This window comes from Xyrauchen texanus, chromosome 45 (assembly GCF_025860055.1).
Source record: "Xyrauchen texanus isolate HMW12.3.18 chromosome 45, RBS_HiC_50CHRs, whole genome shotgun sequence".
Classification (NCBI taxonomy): Eukaryota; Metazoa; Chordata; class Actinopteri; order Cypriniformes; family Catostomidae; genus Xyrauchen; species Xyrauchen texanus.
In genome coordinates this window covers 12,320,162-12,343,856 of record NC_068320.1, presented here as the reverse complement: position 1 = coordinate 12,343,856, position 23,695 = coordinate 12,320,162, and the positions used below count along the sequence as shown (strand labels likewise).

Below are 23,695 nucleotides of genomic sequence, written 5' to 3'. Positions count from 1 at the left end.
TGACTACATCATTCAAACAGTCACAGTGTAGGCTTGAAAAAGTATGTGAACCCCTAGGCTAATGATGTCAACAAAAGCTAAATAAAGTCAGGATTTGTCAAACATGGCATCCGGTTTTTGAAATGAGATTGGAATTGTGGGTTAGAGCTACTTTGACTTATAAAAAAAACACTCAAACATTTTGAGTTTGCTATTCACAAGAAACATCTGATGATGTGTACCTTGACTTGCAAAAAAGAGATCTTAGAAGACCTACAAACAAGAATTGTTGCATTGCAAAATGCTGTTAAGAGTTCAAAGTTATTTGGAATAGTGGAAATGTATTTGGAAAGATATTCATTTGTCCACAGTTAGATAAATTGTCTATAAATGGAAACAATTTAGCACTGTGGCTACTCTCCCTAGAAGTGGCCGTCCAGCCAATGATGTCTCAAAGGGCAAACCACAGAATGCTCAATGAGGCAAAAAAGAACCTTAGAGTGACAGCTGAAGACTTATTGGATCATAACATCTCTGTTCATCTATATATAAGATATTAAACAGGCATGGTGTCCTTGGCAGTACACCCTGAAGGAAGCCGCTCCTCTCCAACAAAAACATTGCTGCATGCCTGAAGTTTGCTAAAGGCCACTTTGGCACTCCACAACACTACTGAGAAAATGTTTTGTCGACTGATGAAACTAAGGTTGAATTGTTTGCGAAGAACAGGCACTGCACACCAACCTAAAAAATCATCCCAACGGTGAAGTATTGTGGAGGGAGCATCATGACTTGGGGCTGTTTTGCTGCTTCTGGGTCTTGACTGCTTGCCATCATCGAGGGGGAAAATGAATTCCCAAGTTTATCAAGGTAATGTGAGGATGGCTGTTTGCCAACTGAAGCTCCAAAAATGTTGGGTGATGCAGCAGGACAATGACCTTAAACAAACATTGGCATAAAATGTAGTGCAGGTCTAATCCACAGCTTCTGAAAGTGCTTGGTTGAGCTCACTGCTGCCAAAAGAAGGATCAACCAGTTATTAAATCCAAGGGTTCACTTAACATTTCTCACAGTACTGTGAACGTTTAACGGGATGTGTTCAATAAATCCATAAAAGATTGTAATTGTTTGAGTGTTGATAGCTTAAGCACATTGTGTTTGTCTATACTTGTGACTTTGATGAAGATGAGATCACATTTAATGACCAATTCATGCAGAAAACCAGCCAATTCAAATTCCTCGCCACTGTAGGTTCAAGTGACTGGTGTCTTGGTACTGAAAGAGTTAATGATGCCGTCACCACGTGGATGTAGCTCTTTGAGGATATGACGCGTGCTCTCTGTCTGCTTCGCTCTCTACATAAACCCAGACTCAACACTAAACCTTAATTCAAAAGAGACTCTTTCAAGTAAAAAGAGACTGCATAGGGACAAAATTTAAACCGAATTCAGATCATAGAGTCGCTTAGGTCTCGAGTAGTACAGTTTTCCGTTGTTTCCTCTCTGACGTGCATCTCCGCGTGCTCACCTAGACAGAAGGTTTGAATTTATATTTGCTCCTAATGATTATTTTGAATCTGTGTATTGTAAAAGTCTGTAACAGGAGGAGCTCTAACAAAGAGAAGCGTGGAGTTCAAACGGATGTTGATTTGCATACGCAAATGGCGCAACCATTTTCCTGCGTGTGGCTAGCATGGGCATGATTTTCTTTGCCTTCTAAACATTTACATTAGTCAAATATATATTTTATATAATAGACATGTATAAAACCACCACGATTTTAGTTAGCACGACGAACGGTGCTTATATATATCGATGTTGTATTTTTTTTTGTCACGCCACATCTGTTAATATTGTGAAATTTCCACGTTGGTGGTTTCTTAACTCAGTCTTCTTCACCAGGTGTTGGGTGTGTACATGCATTTCAAGACGATAGAGATACCGGGTTTTGCCTTTAGCATTTTTTATTTACTAAATGTAGGTCACCGGGTCAGTAGTACAAGAATGGAGATTACTTCCCCGATAAAGCAATGCGTCAGTTACTAATACAATGTATCTGTTTGTCCCCCACGTATGTCTGTTTGTATGTGTCAACATCTGTTCGTCTATTTTTATGGCGCGTGTGCAGATAGAATAATTTTAGTAGGTCACTGCGCTGTGTTTTGGTGTTTGCATCGTCAAACATAAACGTTTAGTTGCCAACATTGTTGATTGTTATACACCGCAGGACATTTGGTTAGACTAAATAGAATTGAACAGATTCAATATGCAATTCTAGTCTAATTTGAATACTTTTTCTTTTCCAAATCGAAGTCTATTTAATCCTAGTCTGGCCGAATGAGAATAGGTTTACATTTCCAAAAGCAAATATATTCTGTTCTATTCTAATGTTCAGTTCTTTTTTTTTTTAGTCTGTTCAAGCCTGAATAGATCTGCATTTGCACAAGGAAATCTATTCAGTTCTGTTAAATTTTTGTCTAGTCTGCTGTAATCTTGTCAAATGAAAAGAGTTTTGCATTTCCATAAAGTAATCTATTCTGGTCTAGTCTAACGAGAATAGGTTTGCATTTTTATAGGGTATTGTGTTCTATTTTATTTGGTTCTGTTCTATTGTGTTCTAGTCTGATGAGAATAGATTTGAACTTGCATAAGGGAATCCGTTATATTCTACTCTTGTCTAGTCTATTATGTTCTAGTCTAGTGAGATTATTGCCTTTCCAGAAAGAAAAACCAGTGCGTGCTAGGTAGAAAAAGAACAGTGTTAAATTTAAAAATGAATTGGTAGTTTGAAAAGTAGTTCCAAATATAGATATAGGGACACCTATGCAAAGATTTCAGTTTGAAAATATTACATGGCCATCATAACTATTGTTTAATTATGTCTTGACAGGTAAACATTCCAACAGTGTGAGTTAAAGGGAGATTTTCCAACATTAAGCTTTAAAAATTAAGGATAATGTTTACAAAAAGGAAAAATGGCACACCTACTAAAAGTTTGAATGGTTTCTGTATGATAAGGTTCGAGCTGAAAAGTTTGAAGGCAAAACAGAATTTCAAAACATTGATGCCTTGCAAGTAGAATTGCAATAGAAATATACTGAGGTGGTTGGACTTGAGAATCAAAAGCTAAGTGCCAGGTTGCCAGTGAAGAGTCCTGCATGTTATTTACAGGGTTATGTTTGTGCATTTCTCTTTCCAGTATGGCAGACTATCTGATAAGTGGAGGAATGGGCTACATCCCAGAGGACGGCCTGTCTGCTCAGCAGCTTTTCTCTGTCGGAGATGGTCTCACCTACAAGTAAGTACCTGTAATTGGGTTCCTCTCCCTGCAGTGATACTCTGTGTGTATGTAATGGGCATCCACGTTACAGATCAGGACAGCAGTCTGTCCAAGATGGACACACGGCGGAAGAGCTTTGCTCTATGGGAGACGGTATGACTTACAAGTGAGTAACCCAGCCCTTTATTATAAGACATCACACTGAAATCCTCAGTCTCATAGTGAGCTCAATAAGGAAACAATCATTCCAGTAATTTCAAGTCAGTATAGTCTGTTTGGGGACAATCAACAGATATGTTCACCAATAAGTTCAGAATTTTGTCCTGATTGTTTTGCTCCCCATTTTTCTCAATGTGATACAATTATATAGAAGAAAATTTAAATCTTATCTGTTTAGCTGCTGAGAATTCCATATTAGTTGCCACTGCTTGACATTTGTTTGAATTTGGTTAACTGTTCTGATAATTATCCTTCATTTGTTGTCTTTGGATGCTGTTTGGTTTCAGTAGCAGTAAAAGCCCATCTGGATTGCACTGAAGAATATGCATGCATTACATTTTTTTCTAATTCTATTAACCTGATCTCATTTCGTTTCGACCACCCGTAATTAAATCATCTTCATTTTTTCACTCTTGAGTGTCTTTCAGGATAATCTCATTGGAAATTCCTTAATGTTATTGGTCTAGAACCAACTATATGATACACTTACATGGCAAGCATGGTCAGCATGCAAGGCACGCTCCATATAAAGTAGTTTCTTGAATGTAGAGTTGGCAAAAGCTCATTATATATATATATATATAATTCATTTAAATTGATTTGCATTTTGGATATACTCCGAATCTAAAGCTGATTTGGTTTTCTAATGAATCATTCCTGGATGCAATTTAAACCTGTCACTGCTTAATGCATAGAAGACATCACAACAAAATATAAAGTTGTGCATAACGATGACTGTTAAAAAGTTATATTTGACTTGAATGTAATCTATATGAATGTCTTCACTCTTTGCACTAGTAATGAGGGGTGACATTAGGGTACGGTGAGTTCATGTCATGAACAGGCATCTTTTAGAAGATTAAGATTGCAAGGTGAAAGGTCTGCCTGTATGACCAAGTGATTTTTAATGAAAAGCATGTAGGGATGCAGTGTGGCCCACGTGAATGTCCTCACGCCGGCATCATGTAAGAAGGGAGCTTTTATTTAGACATACACAGTTACACAGAGAAAGTGCACTTGTCCATAAATCTGACACGGGCACGTGTGTTGAATCAATTTATGTATTGCGTATTTCCACAATTTTACCTTTTTAAATGGCATAAAGCACATGTGAGGTGGAGATCTCTGCTTTCTTGATGTTAAATATCTCCCCTCTGTGTTATCTTTTGTCAAGCCAGCACATTGCAGTACCTCAGTATTACTCTGTTTAGAATGAGATATAATTTGATCAAAGAGTTATGTGTCCCATAGAAATGTCCTGAAGCTAAATCTTTCCTTTTCAGTCTCCTTATTTAAATCAAAGACTCTTTCAATGTGTGTAATTTGTCTTTTATCAGTCAAACCAATTGAACTGAAAATGCAATTACTTTAAAAAGATCCATCTTATTATATATCACTTACAAGGCAAATAAGTATATGAACCCTTTGGAATTAGCTGATTTTCTGCATTAATTGGTCATAAAATGTGATCTCATCTTCGTTATAGTCACAAGTATAGACAAATACAATGTGCTTAAGCTAACAAAAAACACAAACAATTATAATCTTTCAGGTCTTTATTGAACATCCCATTAAACATTCACAATGCTGTGGAAAAAGTGAACCCTTTGATTTAATAACTGGTCGATCCTCCTTTGGCAGCAATAACCTCAACCAAGTGTTTCTGGTATCTGTGGATTAGAACTGCACAACGTTCAGAAGGAATTTTGAAACATTCTTCCTTACAGAACAGATCATAAGATGTCTGGTGTGAATGGCTCTCTTGAGGTCTTTCCACAGCTCCACAATCTCTATTGGGTTAAGTCTAGGCTCTGATAGGGCCACTCCAAAATGGAGTTTCTTTTTTGAAGCCGTTCTGTAGTTGATTTAATTTGATGTTTAAGGTCTTTGTCCTGCTGCATCACGCAACTTCTACTGAGCTTCAGTTGGCACTCCGCTATCCTGACATTATCCTGTAGGATATCTTGATAAACTTATTTTGATATCTTGAAAAAAAAAATTCCCTCAATGGTGGCAAGCGGTCCAGGCCCTGTAGACACAAGCAGCCCCAAATCATGATGCTCCCTCCGCCGTACTTCACCGTTAGGATGGTGATTTCATGTTGATATGCAGTGCCTTTTTTATGCCATATGTAGTGCCGCATGTTCTTCCCAAAGAATTCAACCTTCGTTTCATCAATCCACAAATCTTTTTCCCAGTAGCGTTGTGGAGTGCCAAGGTGGTCATCGGCAAACTTCAAGTGCACAGCGACGCTTCCTTCGTGTCCGTTTTAATGTTTTCCACTTAGACTCATGGACAGGGATGTTAACAAGTGCCAATGATTCCTTCGAGTCTTTACCTCATTGAGCATTCTGCGGTGTGTCCTTTGTCATCTTGGCTGAAAATCCACTTCTAAGGAGAGTAGGCACCATACTAATACATCTCCATTTATAGACAAATTGTCTAACTGTGGACAGATGAATATCTAAGCTTTTCTAGAAAACTTTGCCAACTCCTGACTCTAACTTTTGTTTTTGTCATTAGCCTAAGTGTTCACATACTACTTCCAACCTACACTGTGAATGTTTGAATGATGTATTCAATATGTACAAGTACAATAGAATAATTTGAGTTATTAGTTTAAAGATTGTGTTTGTTCATCATTGTAACTTCGATTAAGATCAAACCAGATTTTAAGACACATTTATTACATTATTTATACATAAATGCAGGTAATTCTAATGGGTTTTCATACTAGCCACTGTAGATTAACTATAACTTCAAGACATTCATAACTATTTGAATGTATTTTCACTTAACAATCACTGTTAAGTGTTGTATAATGGTGTAATGCTTAATGTAGTTATAAAATGTTAACATTTTATATGATGTGCACAAGATACTTCACAGTTGTATTGAAAATGAGTTTCTGCAAACATATATGCTGTTTTCTTTGAAAACCTGTGCTAGACGAAGGTCTTGGACCATTGCGCCGCATCTTGCTTTTTTTCTTGGGATCTTGCCCATGAATGCCATATTAAGACGTTCAGCAGCTATATCACCCTATAGCTCAAGACCGGTTGTCCACTGAAGTTAAGCAGGTTTGAGCCTGGTCAGTTCCTGGATGGGAGACCTCTTGAGGAAAACTAAGGTTGCTGCTGGAAGAGGTATTAGGAGGCCAGTAGGGGGTGCTCACCCTGTGCTTTGTGTGGGTCCTAATGCCACACTTTAGTGATTGGGACACTGTACTGTAAAAAGGCACCGTCCTTCGGACGAGATGTTAAACCGAGGTTCTGACTCTGTGATCATTAAAAATCCTAGAGCACTTCTTGGAAAGATTCCCCGCATTGGCCCTTCTCAATCATGGCCTCATAATCCCCATCCATTAATTGGCTCTATAACTGTACTCTCTCCTCTCCACCAATAGCTGGTGTGGTGAGCGTACTGGCGCACTATAGCTGCTGTTGAATAATGCAGGTGGATGCTGCACACAGCTGGTGTTTGAGAAGTCACACAGTGTAAAGCGGTTGCTGTCTGTCTTCACACTCTCTCAGTCTCTGTGTGCACATGCGAGAGAGAAGAGAGCAAGAGTGTTAAGGATGTGCTTATTGCAAAAATAACTAATTTGACACTTTTAAAATTACTTTGCATTTGAGGTTAGAAGCATTAGGTAGTTTTTATTCTGATGGTAGGCTACGGTATATATTTATAATTTCGGGGTGTTAGAGCAGCTGTCACCTGCAACAGTTTGCCAAATAAATTTCCACATTCGCATGCAGTAATTTTCACTCGCAAATGAGAGTGACGTGGGTGCGGATGAGTCCTGCCCTGTCCCAGCCAACATGGACTCCTTTTTTTAGACTGCCCACCACAAGACCAAGATGAGGAAAATCAGCCATGTGTTTGTGTATTTTGAGTTGTGTTGGAGTTTCCAATCTTTTCCCTTCATTTGTACTCGCACACTCATGCAATATACAAAACCTTATTTTATGTCTCCACTTTGTTTTGGCACTCATCTGCCAAACCAAACTGGCAACTTTTCATCTGTATGAGGATCTCATTGATTCTGTTTCCAGTATTTATGTAATGTGCTCTCCAAAGTCAGCAGTATTTATACAGCACATACCAGTGATTGTCAGTGGGTTTGCGACCCCCCCCCACCCCATGTTAATGTGCATGTGTCTGAATGGGCCTAGGTCTCTGTAAACACAGACAGTCTTCAGACTCACCTCATCCCTATTCCATTGCCCTTGCTTCCAAAACCACACTTTATTTAGACTGCCTTTTGATATAGGTACCATCATGAATGGAGCAGTCAGCATAAGGTTTTCATTATGCTCGACTGTGTTTGTCTCAAGACGGACTCCCTTGGGCGTTCCACTCTGGCACTTTTCTTAAGATGTTCAGAACCTTTGTGCTAATGGACGAGTGAATCTCACAAAACCTCTTCAAAATCATAAGAAAGAAGAAATTTATAGTTGTGAAAAATAAATTTCATTTAGAAAATAATGGGATTATTTGGGGAATGAAATGATTTTTTTTCTTCTCGCATTTACATTTTTAATGACAACTCTTCCCCCCCAATTTTCTTTATTGTAATGCAAAAACATAGTGATGTACTTGCATTGAAATGTATTTATACATGGTAGAATTTGTTGTACTACCTTTTAATTAGAGTTGTTTAAAATTGCTGTATTACAGTAGTGGGAATCTAATGAGAATCACCATTTGAGAATAATGGGAATTAGAAATTAAAACATTAGACAGATGGACATGGCACAGTAATAATTTAAAGGGACACATGTGCTTGCAGTAATTGTCATGAAAACGACAAGAGGCAAAAAAACAACCTTAATTTCCTTTTTGTGTGTTTGTGTACAATCTTTCTTTTTATTCCTGGTAACTGACTAATGTCTTCTCTTTTGTGTATCTTGCAGTGATTTCCTGATCCTGCCTGGCTTTATTGACTTCACATCAGATGAAGTGGTGAGTCCTCTGGCTTGTTACTCCCCCACACTGTCATTCACTTACTGTTTTCATAATGACTGAATGTCTGCTTTTTTTTTTTTTTGCGTGTGTGTTGCTTGTACTATTTTTAACTAAATGGCCGTCTCTTTGCTCATACTTGTCAGACTTTTGTGGCTTATAAACAGACTGTCAGATATTTCTTTCTATATATTTTCTTTACCTCTTTCAAATCACTGCAAGACTTCACAAGATGGTCTTTATTTTTCACTTTAAACCTATACATTTTTTTTGATGATAATATATTCACTATCCCAGCTTAATGTAGAAAAAATGATAAGTAAGCCATTTGTAGGTTGTTTTTTCCTGGTTCTGTGGCACTGTCAAATGATTACTTGTTTATTTGAGCTTCCTGACCAGCTCTACCCTGCAACATTGGCTCAGTCAATGGCATTACTTTGGGATGGGACTATCCATCCTGACCAAAAGACAGGGTCATGTTCAAGGAACCTGTTTTAAAGCATTTGTTATTTTTGGGAATCTATTTGGTGAATGTAGTAGAGCCAATTTCAGAGACGTTGTCCTCCTTTTAAAATCATTTTACCATTCTGCTCTTATTTGCTTTTGTAGGACTTGTTTTTTTTTATACGAGAATGCCCATTTTGTTTTTCCCTGTTGAAATTAGAATTCTCATAAACACGCTGCACTTCCCTTCATTTCAACTGTTCTGTTTTCAGAACATGGGAATAATCCACCCACACACATTAAAATTTAATGAACTTTGAACATTTCACACTGTTGTCTTCTCCTGTTTTTGCTCGGGGCACACAGCAGACTTTAAAGATCCTTGTCTTGTGGAAATAAATGAGACTCAATACTTCTGTAGCTGAAAAATAAAGTGTTCTCTTACGAGAGGTTCTCTCGTATTGCGTAAGCTAGCTTACGCTACGGGAAAGATTCATCTTTTCTGAGATATTGAAGCCAGAAAATTATCCTTAATTTTGTATTATTTGTCAACGCAGTGCAGCAACTGCAGACCTTGAGCGGGCTAGCTAGCGAGCTCATTGGTTGCTCTGCGGCAACTGCTGCAGCCTATAGACGAACTTGGGCGAACTCGCGTCCAATGAGAGGCGTCCGCGCTACTGCATCAAAGCCCGCCAAAATGGGTGTGGCTAGAGTGCATATAAGCGTAGTTCGTGAGGCTGGAACCCTGATTTTCATCTCTTCAGCGAGCTCTTCGCATCTCTGAACTGGAAGCCGCGTCGCCGTTCGAGGGGCATCTAGCAAGCTTGGACAGCGCTCGAAGAAGCCGGCCGTCTCCGCCACCTTCAGCCATCCTGTGAGCTACGCCATCCGGCGACGTATCCTTTTTTAGAGCAAGCTAGTTCTTAACGAACTTCACAAAAGAGTAACGAGCGTCTTTTTTAAGATGCCTCGCACCACTTGCGCTTCATGCCACGCCCCTCTCAGTGCCGGAGACCGCCACATCATCTGCGCTCTCTGCCTGGGACTGGGGCATGCAGAGCTCGCCCTCGCTGAAGGCGGATGCGACCTCTGCGAGGAGCTTCCGATGTCGACCCTGCGGGCTCGACTCAAAGCGCTCAGAACCGAAGCCACCGCGCCGCCTTCCGTTCCGCCGCGCAGGAAAAAGCGCCTGCTCCCAAAGGCTGCCAGAACCGGTGATAGAAGCGACTGCCTCGCCGGAGCCTCTCCCTCGAGCTTCGCTCTCACCCTCCCCGCCCCCCCGGGACGCGCAGTTGCCGCCCAGCGGCCGCATTGCGGCCATCTCGGAGGACGAGGCGGAGGATAAGGGCTGTTCCATCATGGCTTCGGACAGCGAGGAGTGGTCAGGCTCCCACGCCTCCTCCTCGGCCCAGGAATCCAGCAGGACCTGCGCCGGAGTCGAAGGGGTACTAACACGCCTCCTCACACAGGCCGTCGAACGCCTCGGGCTCGAGTGGTCACCGCCCCCTGAGCAGGCTCCCAACAGACTCGACGGCTGCTTTCGTCAGAACTCCCTTCCTGCCGGAACTCCACACTGAGCTTGCAAAGTTGTGGAACGCGCCTTTCTCGGCCAGGATCCGTTCCCACGTCTCCACCCCTCTCGCTTCGGTGGACGGCGCCACCGAGAAGGGCTACTCCTCCATCCCCCCCGGTCGAGGATTCGGTAGCAGCACACCTTTGCCCGCCCTCCGCGAGATGGCGGTCTAAGCCAGTGCTCCCGTCTAAGGCCTGCAGAGCGACTTCCGCCTATGTTTGCCGCGCCTATTCCGCCGCCGGCCAAGCCGCATCTGCTCTGCACTCCATGGCCGTCTTACAGATCCTCCAAGCAGACCTTCTTCGGGAGTGGGATGAGAAAGGCAGGCACCCAGAGGCTATTACAGATCTAAGAAGCGCGACGGACCTCGCCCTTCGCGCCACCAAAGCTGCAGCCCAAGCTCTAGGGAAGTGCATGGCCTCGCTGACTGTGACCGAGAGACACCTGTGGCTAACGCTAGCTGACATGGGAGAAGCAGAGCGCTCCACGTTCCTCAACGCACCGCTCTCTCCGACCGGTCTCTCCGGCTCTGCGCTGAGTGGCATTGTTGACCGCTTTTCAGAAGTCCAGAAAGCCACCCAAGCCATGAACCTCTTCCTGCCGCGTCGCGCTAGCTCCTCTGCAGGCCGCCCACGTGACCAGCCTCCTGCATGAGCCTCTTCACAGCGCCCAGCTCAACAAAGTCAGACTTCTCAGCGTCAACAGGGCGGCCGCCCTCGATTGCGCTCAGACAGCCGCCGCAGACCGCCGCCCCCCCGCGGGCCTCGGTCTAAGGTTGCGCTGAAACCTGAGCAACCGAAGTCCTCCTAGCCTTGTTGAAAAAACGACGGCTCAGTCCCGCCGCAGCCGGACCACCGTCAAAGCTTCGCCCCCTGTCAGTCCCCCTCTCTCAGGCTACTACAGTGGTGGATTCAGCAGCCAACAAGCCGGTGATACTGTCCGCTTGCCTGCACTCAAACGCCGTTTTTCTGACTGCCCTGTCATCAGTCAAACGCGTGGGAGACCTTCACGCGCTGTCTGTCAGCGCTGCGTGTCTTGAGTTCGGACCAAGTGACTCCAAGGTCATTTTAAAGCCTAGACACGGCTATGTTCCCAAGGTGATCGGTACTCCTTTCAGAGCACAGGTCATTTCCCTATCGGCGCTGCCAGCATCCGATAGCGAACGCGACGCCAATCTCCTTTGCCCAGTCAGAGCACTGAGATTGTATACTGCGTGCTCCGCCTCTTTCAGAAGCTCTGAGCAGCTTTTCGTTTCGTTCGGAGGGTGCACCAAAGGTCTCGCCGCCTCGAAACAGACACTGTCTAGATGGATAGTGGACGCTATTGCTGCCGCATACGCGTCAAAAGACCTGCCATGCCCGTTGGGCATTAGGGCTCACTCCACTAGAGGCATGGCCTCATCGTGGGCATGGTCCAGCGGGATTTCCATTCACGACATATGTGTGGCAGCGGGCTGGGCTTCCCCCTCCACCTTTGTCAGATGTTATAATCTGGAAGTGCCCGCCCTGCAGGCAAAACTACTAGCGGTTTAATACGCTACAGCTCCCCTGGTGAGCTGCACTGATGGGACTCATTCCACACAGACCGGCACCGCCGCTCTGTCGTTCCCTTCCCACTATGTGCTTATGTATTACACACACACTGGCCCGCACTCTGGCCGGCCAAATATTATTTCCCCACTCACAAGGGCTCCCCCGGGTCCCCCCACCCCCGGGGCTCATGCAGTGGATGCTTGGCACGCATGGCGTTGACAATGGGTTCCCGTAGCGTAAGCTAGCTTACGCAATATGAGAGAACCTCTCGTAAGAGAACGAATCGGTTACCTAACGTAACCTCGGTTCTCTCTAGATAAGGGAACGAGTATTGCGTAGCCGGCCGTGCTCGCGCCACGAGCGACTTTCGCTTCATTCAATGAAAACCAGGGTTCCAGCCTACGAACTACGCTTATATGCACTCGAGCCACGCCCATTTTGGCGGGCTTTGATGCAGTAAGCGCGCGGACGCCTCTCATTGGACGCGAGTTCACCCAAGTTCGTCTATAGGCTGCAGCAGTTGCCGCAGAGCAACCAATGAGCTCGCTAGCTAGCCCGCTCAAGGTCTGCAGTTGCTGCACTGCGTTGACAAATGATACAAAATTAAGGATAATTTTTTTGGCTTCAATATCTCAGAAAAAATTAATCTTTCCCGTAGCGTAAGCTAGCTTACGCAATACTCGTTCCCTCATCTAGAGAGAACCGAGGTTACGTTAGGTAACCGATTCGATATTGCTTTTGCCATTATGACCAAGATTGAACAAACTCTGTATTGAAGGGTTTGTGTAGGCCAGTTTAATAACCGCTTGAATATCTTTGTCGCTCCTAAAGGGATGGTTCACCCAAAAATTTTGTCTTCCTTTGCACGCCCTCATGTTTTTAAACGCAAATTACTTTCTTTTTTGGAGCACAAAATGAGATCACTTTCACTGTTTTTACAGTTTACATTCATAGTATGGAAAAAAGACTTTCATTCTGTGAAATTTCATTCCTTTCTCCTTTTTGGTGAACTATCCCTTTATCTCTTGCCCATGAAACACAAACTGAACCATGGGTTTGGGAAATTTCCCACTATGGTGTCTCTTTTCCCATGAAGCCACTCTTCCCCCACCTGTGTGCGTGTGAAATTGTATTTTGGGAATTGTGGCTTTTGGTTGTGACTGGAAGGTTGTGAGAGCAATGTTTGTGAGCTTATCTGTATTAGAGGAACAATTCTCAGATCTGATGTATTAATGAAGGTCATGGCCTTCCGTTAGTCTTTCTTACACCCCTCTACCCCACCCACCCAAGAGATTTGTGAGTCACGTGCACATTGACAGACATGGCTGAGCAGAATGTTATATTCTGTGTATTCCAGTTCTTTGACCTTCAAACGTTTTTGTTATATTCTTTTAATTACTTTAGAATAATCTGTCAAAAACAGTTGATCTTATCAGAAAATAATTAAGATATCAACAGTCCTATTGACATAAAAGCATCAATGGTTAATGGTACACTAATGCCTGTTGTGGCTAAACTTGGTACTACTGACAAGTCAAAATGGGCAGGGCAGTAACAGTAATTTTGTTTTACTTATTGAAGACCCCATAATATGTCCATTTGTGTTTGCTTTGAGACCATCTATATACTGGAATTCTTCTAAACACAGCTTTTTTTCTGGGAAAATGGACCAAATATATTGACTCAAATCTTGCACTACACAAGTTTTAGTCCATTTACATGCTTTCTATAATACCCCCCGAATACCACATGTAACCTAGCAAGGACAAGTCCTTCAATACATCCTGTGAAAAGGTAATTTTTCAATATGAATTACTTTTACATGTAAAACGTCAGCACGCTTTCTCTCATAACCCTTTGACGTTCGGGTCAAAAATGAACCATATAGCGTACAGTAGATTTACAGCACACTCCCATTCACATTGAAAAAAGTCATTTTTAGTAGCATTTTAACTGGAAAGAGTGCCACCTATTTGTGAGTTATGGTACTATATGTGTAGCATTCAATCGTCAGTAAATCCTTCGCTTTACAACAAATACCTCTTCAGCATTGTCCAATCAACTTTGTGCAGTTGAACAACTAATAACTTAGTGTGTGTGTCTGCAGCACATATACTGCCAATGTTAACCCTATAAAGCTGTGTTTATTATATATTATCTCTAATTTTCTGAAGCATCTGAATCATCAGCATGATTAAATCTTTGCGTGCGTGTGTGTGTATAAAAGAAAGACTGAGAGATTTTGTGACCGTCTTCACTCATGAAAATGCATAAAAAAAAAAACAGCATTATTTACCCACAGGTCAGATTTGACCCAACCAGTAGTTTGACGTTCCATAAATATAAACCAGTGTTATAAATTTTTTTTTTTTTTAAACATTAATGTATTAAATTTTAGGGAGAAACCAAAGGCATTTTTAACAATCTTGATTAAGATGAGTTTGTCACTGTTTATAACTCTTAACGGGTAAACAGAATGACCCAAAGATCAGTTTCATTCCCTGAGTAAACGTCTTATATTTCTATCATTGTTCTTGCTCTGTTTTTATGTATAGGACTTGACCTCAGCATTAACCAAGAAGATCACACTAAAGACCCCGCTTATCTCCTCTCCCATGGATACTGTTACTGAATCCTCTATGGCCATCGCCATGGCAGTGAGTACCTTTACCTCCTACACCCCTTTTCTGATTGGACTAAATATCTGTTAATCATTTATTTGAATGTGTTTTATTTGTTGTCCAGCTCATGGGAGGGATTGGAATCATTCACCATAATTGCACCCCAGAGTTTCAGGCCAACGAGGTGCGCAAGGTGAAGGTAAGACTGTATCTATCGCCCGTGATGAATATTTAAAGTTGTGTGTGTGGCTTTTTTTTCTCAACTTAATGTTAAATGAAGTCAATGTGTATGTCTACAGAGGTTTGAGCAGGGTTTCATCACTGATCCAGTGGTGTTGAGTCCTTGTCACACTGTAGGTGATGTAGTTGAAGCAAAAGTTCAACACGGATTCTCTGGAATCCCCGTCACTGAGACGGGCAAGATGGGCAGCAAACTGGTTGGCATCGTCACGTCACGGGACATTGATTTCTTGTCTGAGAAAGATAATAATAAACCTCTAGAGGAGGTAAGGCTAGTGTGTCTGTAAATATTGGAGCTTGCATTTCTTCTTTTGAGAGCTTTTACAAATGTTTCTTGAACTTAATTTCATATTACTGGTGTAATCAGTGACTGGGATGCTGTGCATTTAAGTTCTCACTGGAATTGTTTTTCAGGCCATGACTAAAAGAGAGGATCTGGTAGTTGCTCCAGCTGGTGTCACTCTAAAAGAGGCCAATGATATACTGCAACGCAGCAAAAAAGGTGAGATCACACTCTGATAGACAGATGACGTGTGCAAGATGTAAATGTGCTGTCATGGTCATTTTAATGGTGAAGTATTTCATTTCTTTGCCACAAAATGGAATTGCAGTCTTTTTATTTGAGATGCCTAATTGGGCCAGACATAATATTTGTTTAACCAGTGGTTGTAGTTTTGGGGTTGGGCTACCTTTTTGCCTAAGCAAATGTAGAGGTGGTTTGAAAACATGCTCTATTTGTGCAGTTATGTTAATTAATAGTGCTAGTGGTACACATATTACACATTTTCTTTAATTATTCCATTCATTGAATATCAGGTTAAATTGGATTTTAAAATCTTGGCTTTTAATTATAACACAACATTTCCCCCTTTTGCCCTTAACCCTCTGGGGTCTGAGGGTGTTTTGTATTTTTCAGAAAATAACATTTATGCATGGTTTTTGAAAACTAAATTAAGTCATTGAAATAAGGCCATATAACAGATACTAAACATTTGTCCACAAGACTTTTGAGAACTGGATCGTGTAGCTTAGAATGTTTGCTACAAAATTATGTGAAAACCATCCTGATCACTCATTCAAACAAAACAATATAGTAATTTAACTTTTGCAAGACACTTTTAGTGTTAGAAAGGACCTATGCGAGGAGGCGTGAATTAACAAGAATATTGATGCATTTCACCCGTGAGGAGACCAAGACCCCTCCCCTGGGCCTATTATTGAGGAATGTGACAAAGACTTAATGATCAAAATCAAGTTTTAAGTTAAATGAAGTAATCTGACTATACATTTTCTTTACTTAATGACTTTACTTAATTTTAGACCTACACTACTGTTTAAAAGAAGTCTCTTCTGCTCACCAATACTGCATTTATTTGATCCAAAATACAGTAAAAACAGTGATATTGTAAACAGTTTTCTATTTGTTGCAGAAATGCAGCCTTTTAAGGTTAAGTAGGCCCTGTCCCAAATGGCACCATCCACCCTTGCAGTCTTCCTCTGAGTGCAGACTTTGAAGTAAGCGAGTGCAGACCGATGAATCGCTAGTCAGCAAGTCCATGAGGAGGGGGCATGAGTGGTAAAAGTGTGAATTTGGGACTGACTTCAATCAGATGATGCTTTTTTTTTTTTTACGTTGATTTTACATGCAGTTTTTACACATTATAATTTTAACAAGTCATGGCATTGATGGGGTAAAGGAACCCACTTTAAACTCACTATTGAGTGGGGATGTCCCGATCAGCTTTTTTTGCCCCTGATCCGATATTTAAATATTAAATCCGATACTTGTATTTGCCTAGATAATAAAGCTGCAGACTTTATTTTTTTTTTTTTTACAAAAATAACTACGTAAACAAAGTAACTAAAATATGTCTTCAGCTTAATGCGTACCATTTTTATAAAACTCGCATATAAAATCAACTTCTATTAGAATGGTGTAACGGCTTATTTTAACTTTAATATTCAGGTACAAAAATAAATCACAAATCCACTGTATGGATGAATAGAAATCTTACTTACATTTACAAATGGTGTAAACATCTTGACTTGAATAGTCACAACAAATGTTTATTCTGTTAAAAACTAATTTTCGTATTTCGCAATTCCACTTAAAAGTGGCGTAAACAGTTACACTTGAACAGGCCAGAGTTCAACAATAATGAAACAGTTATTAATAGTTCTGTGGTCAATATCAAATTGCCATTGTGACATACTGACAACAAGTAAAAACCATGAAAGCATCACACACACATCACAGAAATTAGAAACATATATTCATAACAAGCTCTAAATCTGCTCCAGTGAGAAATCATTAATATCTATGTTCTGTTTACTGTCTTTGAGATTGGCTGTAACACAAATCACTAATTATTGAGCAAATATATGAAGACTCAGTGTCGTTATTGAAGGTTAAACAGTTATATTTATTATTGGTGGTATTGTGACCAACATTAATCTGATTTAAATATGGATGAGTGACTGCGATATTGAGAGCACCTGAAGAGTGCACGTCTTTGACACCGAGCGCTATTGATAAAGAGACTAAAGCTAAAAGCTCTCATGATTGCTCAAACCGTCTCTATCACTCAACACAACGTCTGAACTCACAACTCGCATCATGTATTTGCATGTTTATTTTTAGTTTAATTCATTTTTAAACCTGTTAGCAGCCTCTATATCCTCTTCCTGTTCACTGTGCAACGAGTCTGAATAACTACCGTAATGACTCTAGAAAATGGGCAAATTAAGATTCATACATTTGTTCATACATGTAATTCTTACACATTTTTAAAAACAAACCGGCATATTCATCTCAAACACATCATGTCTGAAAGTATCAATTCGTGAATGCTTAGAATTGTCAACAACTCACCCTCCATGGGCCATTCTGTCATGCTTCAAGGGCTGAGAAAGCACTCATTCATTAGAGCAGTGTATGTGTGATTGCTTGCATGCTGCAAGAAAGATCGGCCCTTAATCTAGGCACGATCGATTGGGACATCTCTACCATTGAGTTTTTGTTAATTAATTTCAAGTAACACATTGACAGTAAAGCATTAGACACTTTAATCAAGAACCTCTAAAGCAGTAGATAACTTAAGAACCTCTGAAAAACAAAGCGCACATACTACAGAAAGAAACCCCATCATTTTAAATATTTAGAGAATAAGCATGATTCAGACACATGGATGGTTACATGCAGGTACTTAGAACACAGTAAAATGTATAGAACAAACATAACGCCATATATTTATAAAATACAGTCAAACTTCTGCATGTAAAAATATCACTGTTAGACCAAATGTTGCTATATCTATAAATACAAGCAATCGTACAAGCTACAGCCATAGGCATTTATTCTTCTAGGCATTTATCTCCTGTGATATTTTATAGACACTCAATAATTCTAAAATCCTCTTTGAAACAACAATAGTAAATGTTTAATTTTGTTACTCTTATGAACGTAAAACTTCCCCAAGAAAAACTATTCAATAAATTTAATGGGAGTTATTCCATATCTCAGGAAAATTAAATAAAACAAAGTTTTGAACCAGTTCTACACATCAGATTTAAAAGTGATCATAAGCAGTCTGCTGTGATTGGTCGAGGTGGAGCTGTAGCAGTGAATGTTGGGAAATAGTTCACTATGGAGCTCACACTGATGCAATCTCAGCTAAAGGGCACATTAAGGGTGCAAAGGGGGCGCTCGCGAGCACCCCTCGAAGCGCTAAAATGTAAAATGGGACACCCTACTGTCTCGTGGACTTTGTGGGACCATGGAAATGAAGGCCACAAGACTGCAAGTCCACATCAAGTGTGCCATTTGGTACAGGGCTGTAATCATGCATAGCCATTTTGCGATTTCAATCAATCATGCAGCATTAATGGATATCGTACCAGAAAGTCTCTGAAACCAGCATACTTTGACTTCTGAAACAAAGCATTTTGAATTGTGTCCCTCATGCATCCGCTTTCACAACTGTCACATCCATTTAAGGTGGTTCAGAACAAGAAAGAATAGAAATGTAATATTGCATGTTCTTAGGCGTGCCAAGACTTCTACATATTGTGGCTATTATTAATTCTGGATTTCTGTATTCCAGAGTTTTTACAACGTGTGTAACTAATTAGTTACGTTTTACTTATTGGCATTTTCATGCTATAACCGATATGCTGATTGTTTTAATTTTGGTGGTCAATAATTGTCCGATAACTATTGGCAGCCAATACATCTGTGCATCCCTATCACTGATGAAATGTAGTATCTAAATGCAGAAATGGTAACTGTACTAAATGGTGTGTATGTGTAATCATAACATGCATTCAGGTAAACTGCCCATCGTGAATGACAACGACGAGCTGGTGGCTATCATTGCCCGCACCGATCTAAAGAAGAACAGAGACTATCCTCTGGCATCTAAAGACTCTCGCAAACAGCTGCTGTGTGGCGCTGCCATCGGCACCCGTGAAGACGACAAATACAGGCTAGACCTGTTAACACAATCTGGGGTGGATGTAGTGGTTCTGGTAGGTCTGGGTGCTGGTCTGGACTGCTGTTCTACTATTGTTCTGAGAAAAACTTAAAAAGAAAAATTACAAAATGGTTAAGAGTTACAGGACCTAAGATTTCCTTTATACATAAAGTATATTCATTATGATGTTACAATTTTAATGTTTAATAAAAAAAAGGTTATAGACGTGTTATGCCATCTACCCAGTTACATATACACAAGTTTTGGATGATTCCATGTCTAAACATTAATATATGAGAAGCTATCTCTGGTGGTGTTTGAAATCTTGGATTTAGCTTTTGCGATTTTACTGAGATATTTAGTCCTTTTGATGTGTGTCTGTTTTCTTTATAGTGCTCTTGGTGGTATTGAGTAAGTGGGTGTTTATTTATTTTCAGGATTCATCACAAGGCAACTCTGTATACCAGATAAATATGATCCATTACATCAAGCAGAAGTACCCAGAGCTGCAGGTTGTAGGAGGAAACGGTAAATGTCACATTAAAATGCTGCCATGACCACTTGCTTCACTGTTAGGCCTTCTGTCTTGTTCCCTCTAACGTAGTTCTCTCACTCTGCAGTGGTTACTGCTGCGCAGGCTAAGAACCTCATAGACGCAGGTGTGGATGCGTTGCGAGTGGGAATGGGGTGTGGTTCAATCTGCATTACTCAGGAAGGTAGGGATTGAACTCTACCTCATATCTTTTTTTTTTACACCGATTGCACCACACAACATCCTGTAAGCAGCAAAAATAAAATGTACACTTTATTCATTGTTGCCCTATGCAGTACTCATCATACCTTATTCACGTGAACCAATTTGAAAGCCTGTTATTGGGCCTCAGTTCACATGTTAGCCAATCGTAAAGCCTGACTAGACTGTGCGTCCATTTCTGTTCGTGTAGTCATGGCATGTGGGCGGCCTCAGGGCACCTCTGTGTATAAGGTGGCAGAGTATGCGAGAAGATTTGGAGTGCCAGTCATCGCAGATGGGGGCATCCAGACGGTCGGCCATGTGGTGAAGGCCTTGTCGTTGGGAGCATCAACAGGTGTTGATCAAAATCTTTAAAAAACACAATGTTCCTTTTTCATTTATTTAAAACCAATGAACATGTATGCTGTCAAATGCATACTGTATGTAAATTGAGAGGAGCTGAAATCTTTTTAGTCATCAGTTTTTAAATAATAAAACCCTTCAAACTCTGTTTTCATCTATCTGTAGTGATGATGGGATCTCTACTGGCTGCCACCACAGAAGCTCCAGGCGAGTATTTCTTTTCTGATGGGGTGCGGCTGAAGAAATACAGAGGAATGGGCTCCCTGGATGCCATGGAGAAGAACACCAGCAGCCAGAAACGCTACTTCAGGTGTGTTTGTGTGTGTGTGTGTGTGAGGGTTACCATGGTCATGGAAAACCTATATATGTGAGGAAATTTAAAAATTGTGTTAAATAAAACAAGGAGAAAACAAAAATGTACTGGTCTAGAAAATGAGCAACATTTTAAAAACTCATGGAAAATTGTATTGTGAATATTTTTCTTAGTGTTGCTCTGCTCTTAAATATTTCATTGACTATTTGTGAACACTTGTGCAAAGTAAAAATTGTCCGGAAGCCAATTGTAGATGAATACTAATGGGCAAATTTTCATTCAGTAATCATAAATATCTGTAAAGGTAATCGAAATTGAAAGTCATTCATTACACTAAAAGTGTGTGTGTGTGTGTGTGTGTGTGTGTGTGTGTGTGAGAGTGTGTGTGTGAGTGTGTGAGTGTGTGAGTGTGTGTGTGAGTGTGTGAGTGTGTGTGTGAGTGTGTGTGTGAGTGTGAGTGTGAGTGTGAGTGTGAGTGTGAGTGTGAGTGTGAGCGTGTATTTATCACTTTGTGGGGACCAAATGTCCCCATAAGGATAGTAAAACCCGAAATTTCTGACCTTGTGGGGACATTTTGTCGGTCCCCATGAGGAAAACAGCTTATAAATCATACTAAATTATGTTTTTTGAAAAGGTAAAAATGCAGAAAGTTTTCTGTGAGGGTTAGGTTTAGGGGTAGAGTTAGGTTTAGGGGATAGAATATAAAGTTTGTACAGTATAAAAACCATTATGTCTATGGAAAGTCCCCATAAAACATGGAAACACAACGTGTGTGTGTGTGTGTGTGTGTGTGTGTGTGTGTGTGTGTGTGTGTGTGTAAAAATATAAAAACACAATGTACATATAATGATAATGACATAATATTTTACATTCATTTAGTCATAGGAAGCTTCATTTTTCAAATAGATTTTGGTTGTGACCTAGTAAAATTAATTTTAAGTTTCTGACTGTGGTTATATTTTGTGTGCTGCTTGTCTGTCTGACAGTGAGGGTGATAAGGTGAAGGTGGCTCAGGGAGTGTCCGGCTCAGTGCAGGATAAAGGGTCCATCCATAAATTTGCCCCATACCTCATTGCTGGAATCCAGCATGGCTGCCAGGACATTGGTGCGAAAAGTCTCTCAGTGCTTCGGTGAGTATGTGTTGGTGTGTCAAACAAATAAAGATACTTGCATATTTAGAAGCACACTAAAAATAATTGTGTGCATGTACGCTGTTAGGTCGATGATGTATTCTGGAGAGCTTAAGTTTGAGAAGAGGACCATTTCTGCACAGGTTGAGGGAGGTGTACATGGACTTCACTCGTAAGTCATTAGAGGGCACCAGTACTCCAATATGGCTGGCTCGACATTACCTACAGATGTGAATAGTTTATGAATTACATCACTGTCTCAGACTATTTTGTCTGTTGTCTTCATAGTTATGAGAAGCGTCTCTACTAGTGGAGGAGACAGAGCGTGGATGGGAAGGAGTGAGCAAACACCTCAGACTAATCGGACACCCCAGAACTTGCCCCCAACCTGCTCTTCACCGTTCCTCCAGCACCACCACAGTGAGAGATTGAGAAAAGTATTAAAGGAGTTTGAGAGCAGGACCTCAAACTAATTCAGTCCCACATAACATTGCTGTTGCACTTAAGGGAGTATCAGGGTTACCAAGTAGCTGCCTGTGTGTGTTTGCAAATGTTTATGAGCAAACCAGCAAAGACAAGAAGGGCATTTGGAGCTGGTATTCTTGAATGCCTTGTTCCCCTCCCAAACTGATGAGGCAACCATGATCTATTTAGACACAAGTGCAGCGCAGATCAATATCTCCATTTCCACATGCGAACTGATGACTGCCATGAAACCAAATGCTCCAACTGTACTTGAGGCAATCTTTTCTGAAGTATATTTGTAACCACTGAAGATGCTATATTATATATTTTTATTCTGGAAAAAAGCGGTACGTAGAAAGTCATGTTTGTGGTGGTTAATGTTTATTGTACTACTGCTTGGACGGATCTCCTTATCGTAGCATTCTGCTATGCCCACCACCCCATGTCCTGTATTTTGTGGTTACAATATCTATACTAACATAATTATACCAAAACCAATATCTTTAGATATTCATCGTTGTTCTGAGAGTGTTACGTTGTCGTCTTTTTGATATATTTGACCAAACAGCTGATGCTGATTGAAGGTTTTTGGATCATCAAGGTCGGTTAGTTAAAGCTGAGCTTTTAACACAGTCCTCTTGACTGGAATTTTAACGAAGAACAGTAATTATGGGATTTTATGTTAATGAAATGAGACTGAGTGCTAAATTGGTATAAAGAGTTTTAATGTGCATGCAACGTTTATACAATTTACTGTACATTACTGCCAAGTGCTTTTTTTTGTTTAGCTTTTGCATTCTCTTTTACAAACGCCAAATAAATGCTGTGAGTTTCCTGATCCTCTGAGGATGTTTCTCCATGTCACCATTGACACCTTGAAATGTGTCATAAATTACGGATACATCCGTCTTGACCCAAAACACGCCATCCGTGCTCGTCTGATGCTGTGTGGCATCTTTTTAACTGTCACTGCCAAATAAAGCATGTCATCCTTTTGAATTAAATTGAAAGCTTTTAAAAAAAAAAATTCAGTATTTGTTTTTTCTTCAGCTACCGCTAGAGGTTTCTATTTTGTACGTGTGTTGAAATCATGCACTCTTGTAACAGCATTTGATATGTGGGCCCAATCATCCACATAGTATATAGTTCTCAGTAAAATCTGCATAACAATGTACAAAGACGGTTTGCCTCCTTAATCAACTGGATGTTACTTGTTAGTATGTTGCTTTACCCACTGTCACAGTGTTTGAAAACTCTAGAGCCAGGTCTGTTTATCATAGTGTATTCAACTAAAATTGCATATCTTGTTCAATATTGTTGAATAAACTGAAAAACTCTGTCAAACTGACCATTTGTTTTACTCTGGA

General features: G+C 40.6%; 1 protein-coding gene across 2 annotated transcripts; it reads left to right on the top strand.

Moving 5' to 3' along the window:
• Window positions 1-1,287: 1,287 nt before the first annotated feature.
• LOC127637609 (inosine-5'-monophosphate dehydrogenase 1b) lies at window positions 1,288-23,670 on the top strand. Of its 2 annotated transcripts, XM_052118752.1 has the most exons (16): window positions 1,288-1,517; window positions 3,178-3,276; window positions 3,350-3,424; window positions 8,394-8,442; window positions 14,547-14,648; window positions 14,737-14,811; window positions 14,912-15,118; window positions 15,267-15,354; window positions 19,180-19,379; window positions 19,762-19,852; window positions 19,945-20,040; window positions 20,269-20,412; window positions 20,586-20,730; window positions 21,720-21,863; window positions 21,952-22,035; window positions 22,152-23,670. In XM_052118752.1, exons 2-16 carry the CDS (start codon window positions 3,179-3,181, stop codon window positions 22,171-22,173), a joined length of 1,620 nt encoding a protein of 539 aa, XP_051974712.1. In that variant the 5' UTR covers window positions 1,288-1,517; window position 3,178; the 3' UTR covers window positions 22,174-23,670. The 2 variants fall into 2 exon arrangements, with proteins under 2 accessions (XP_051974712.1, XP_051974713.1); XM_052118753.1 differs by lacking the exon at window positions 3,350-3,424.
• The last annotated feature ends 25 nt before the right edge of the window (window positions 23,671-23,695 follow it).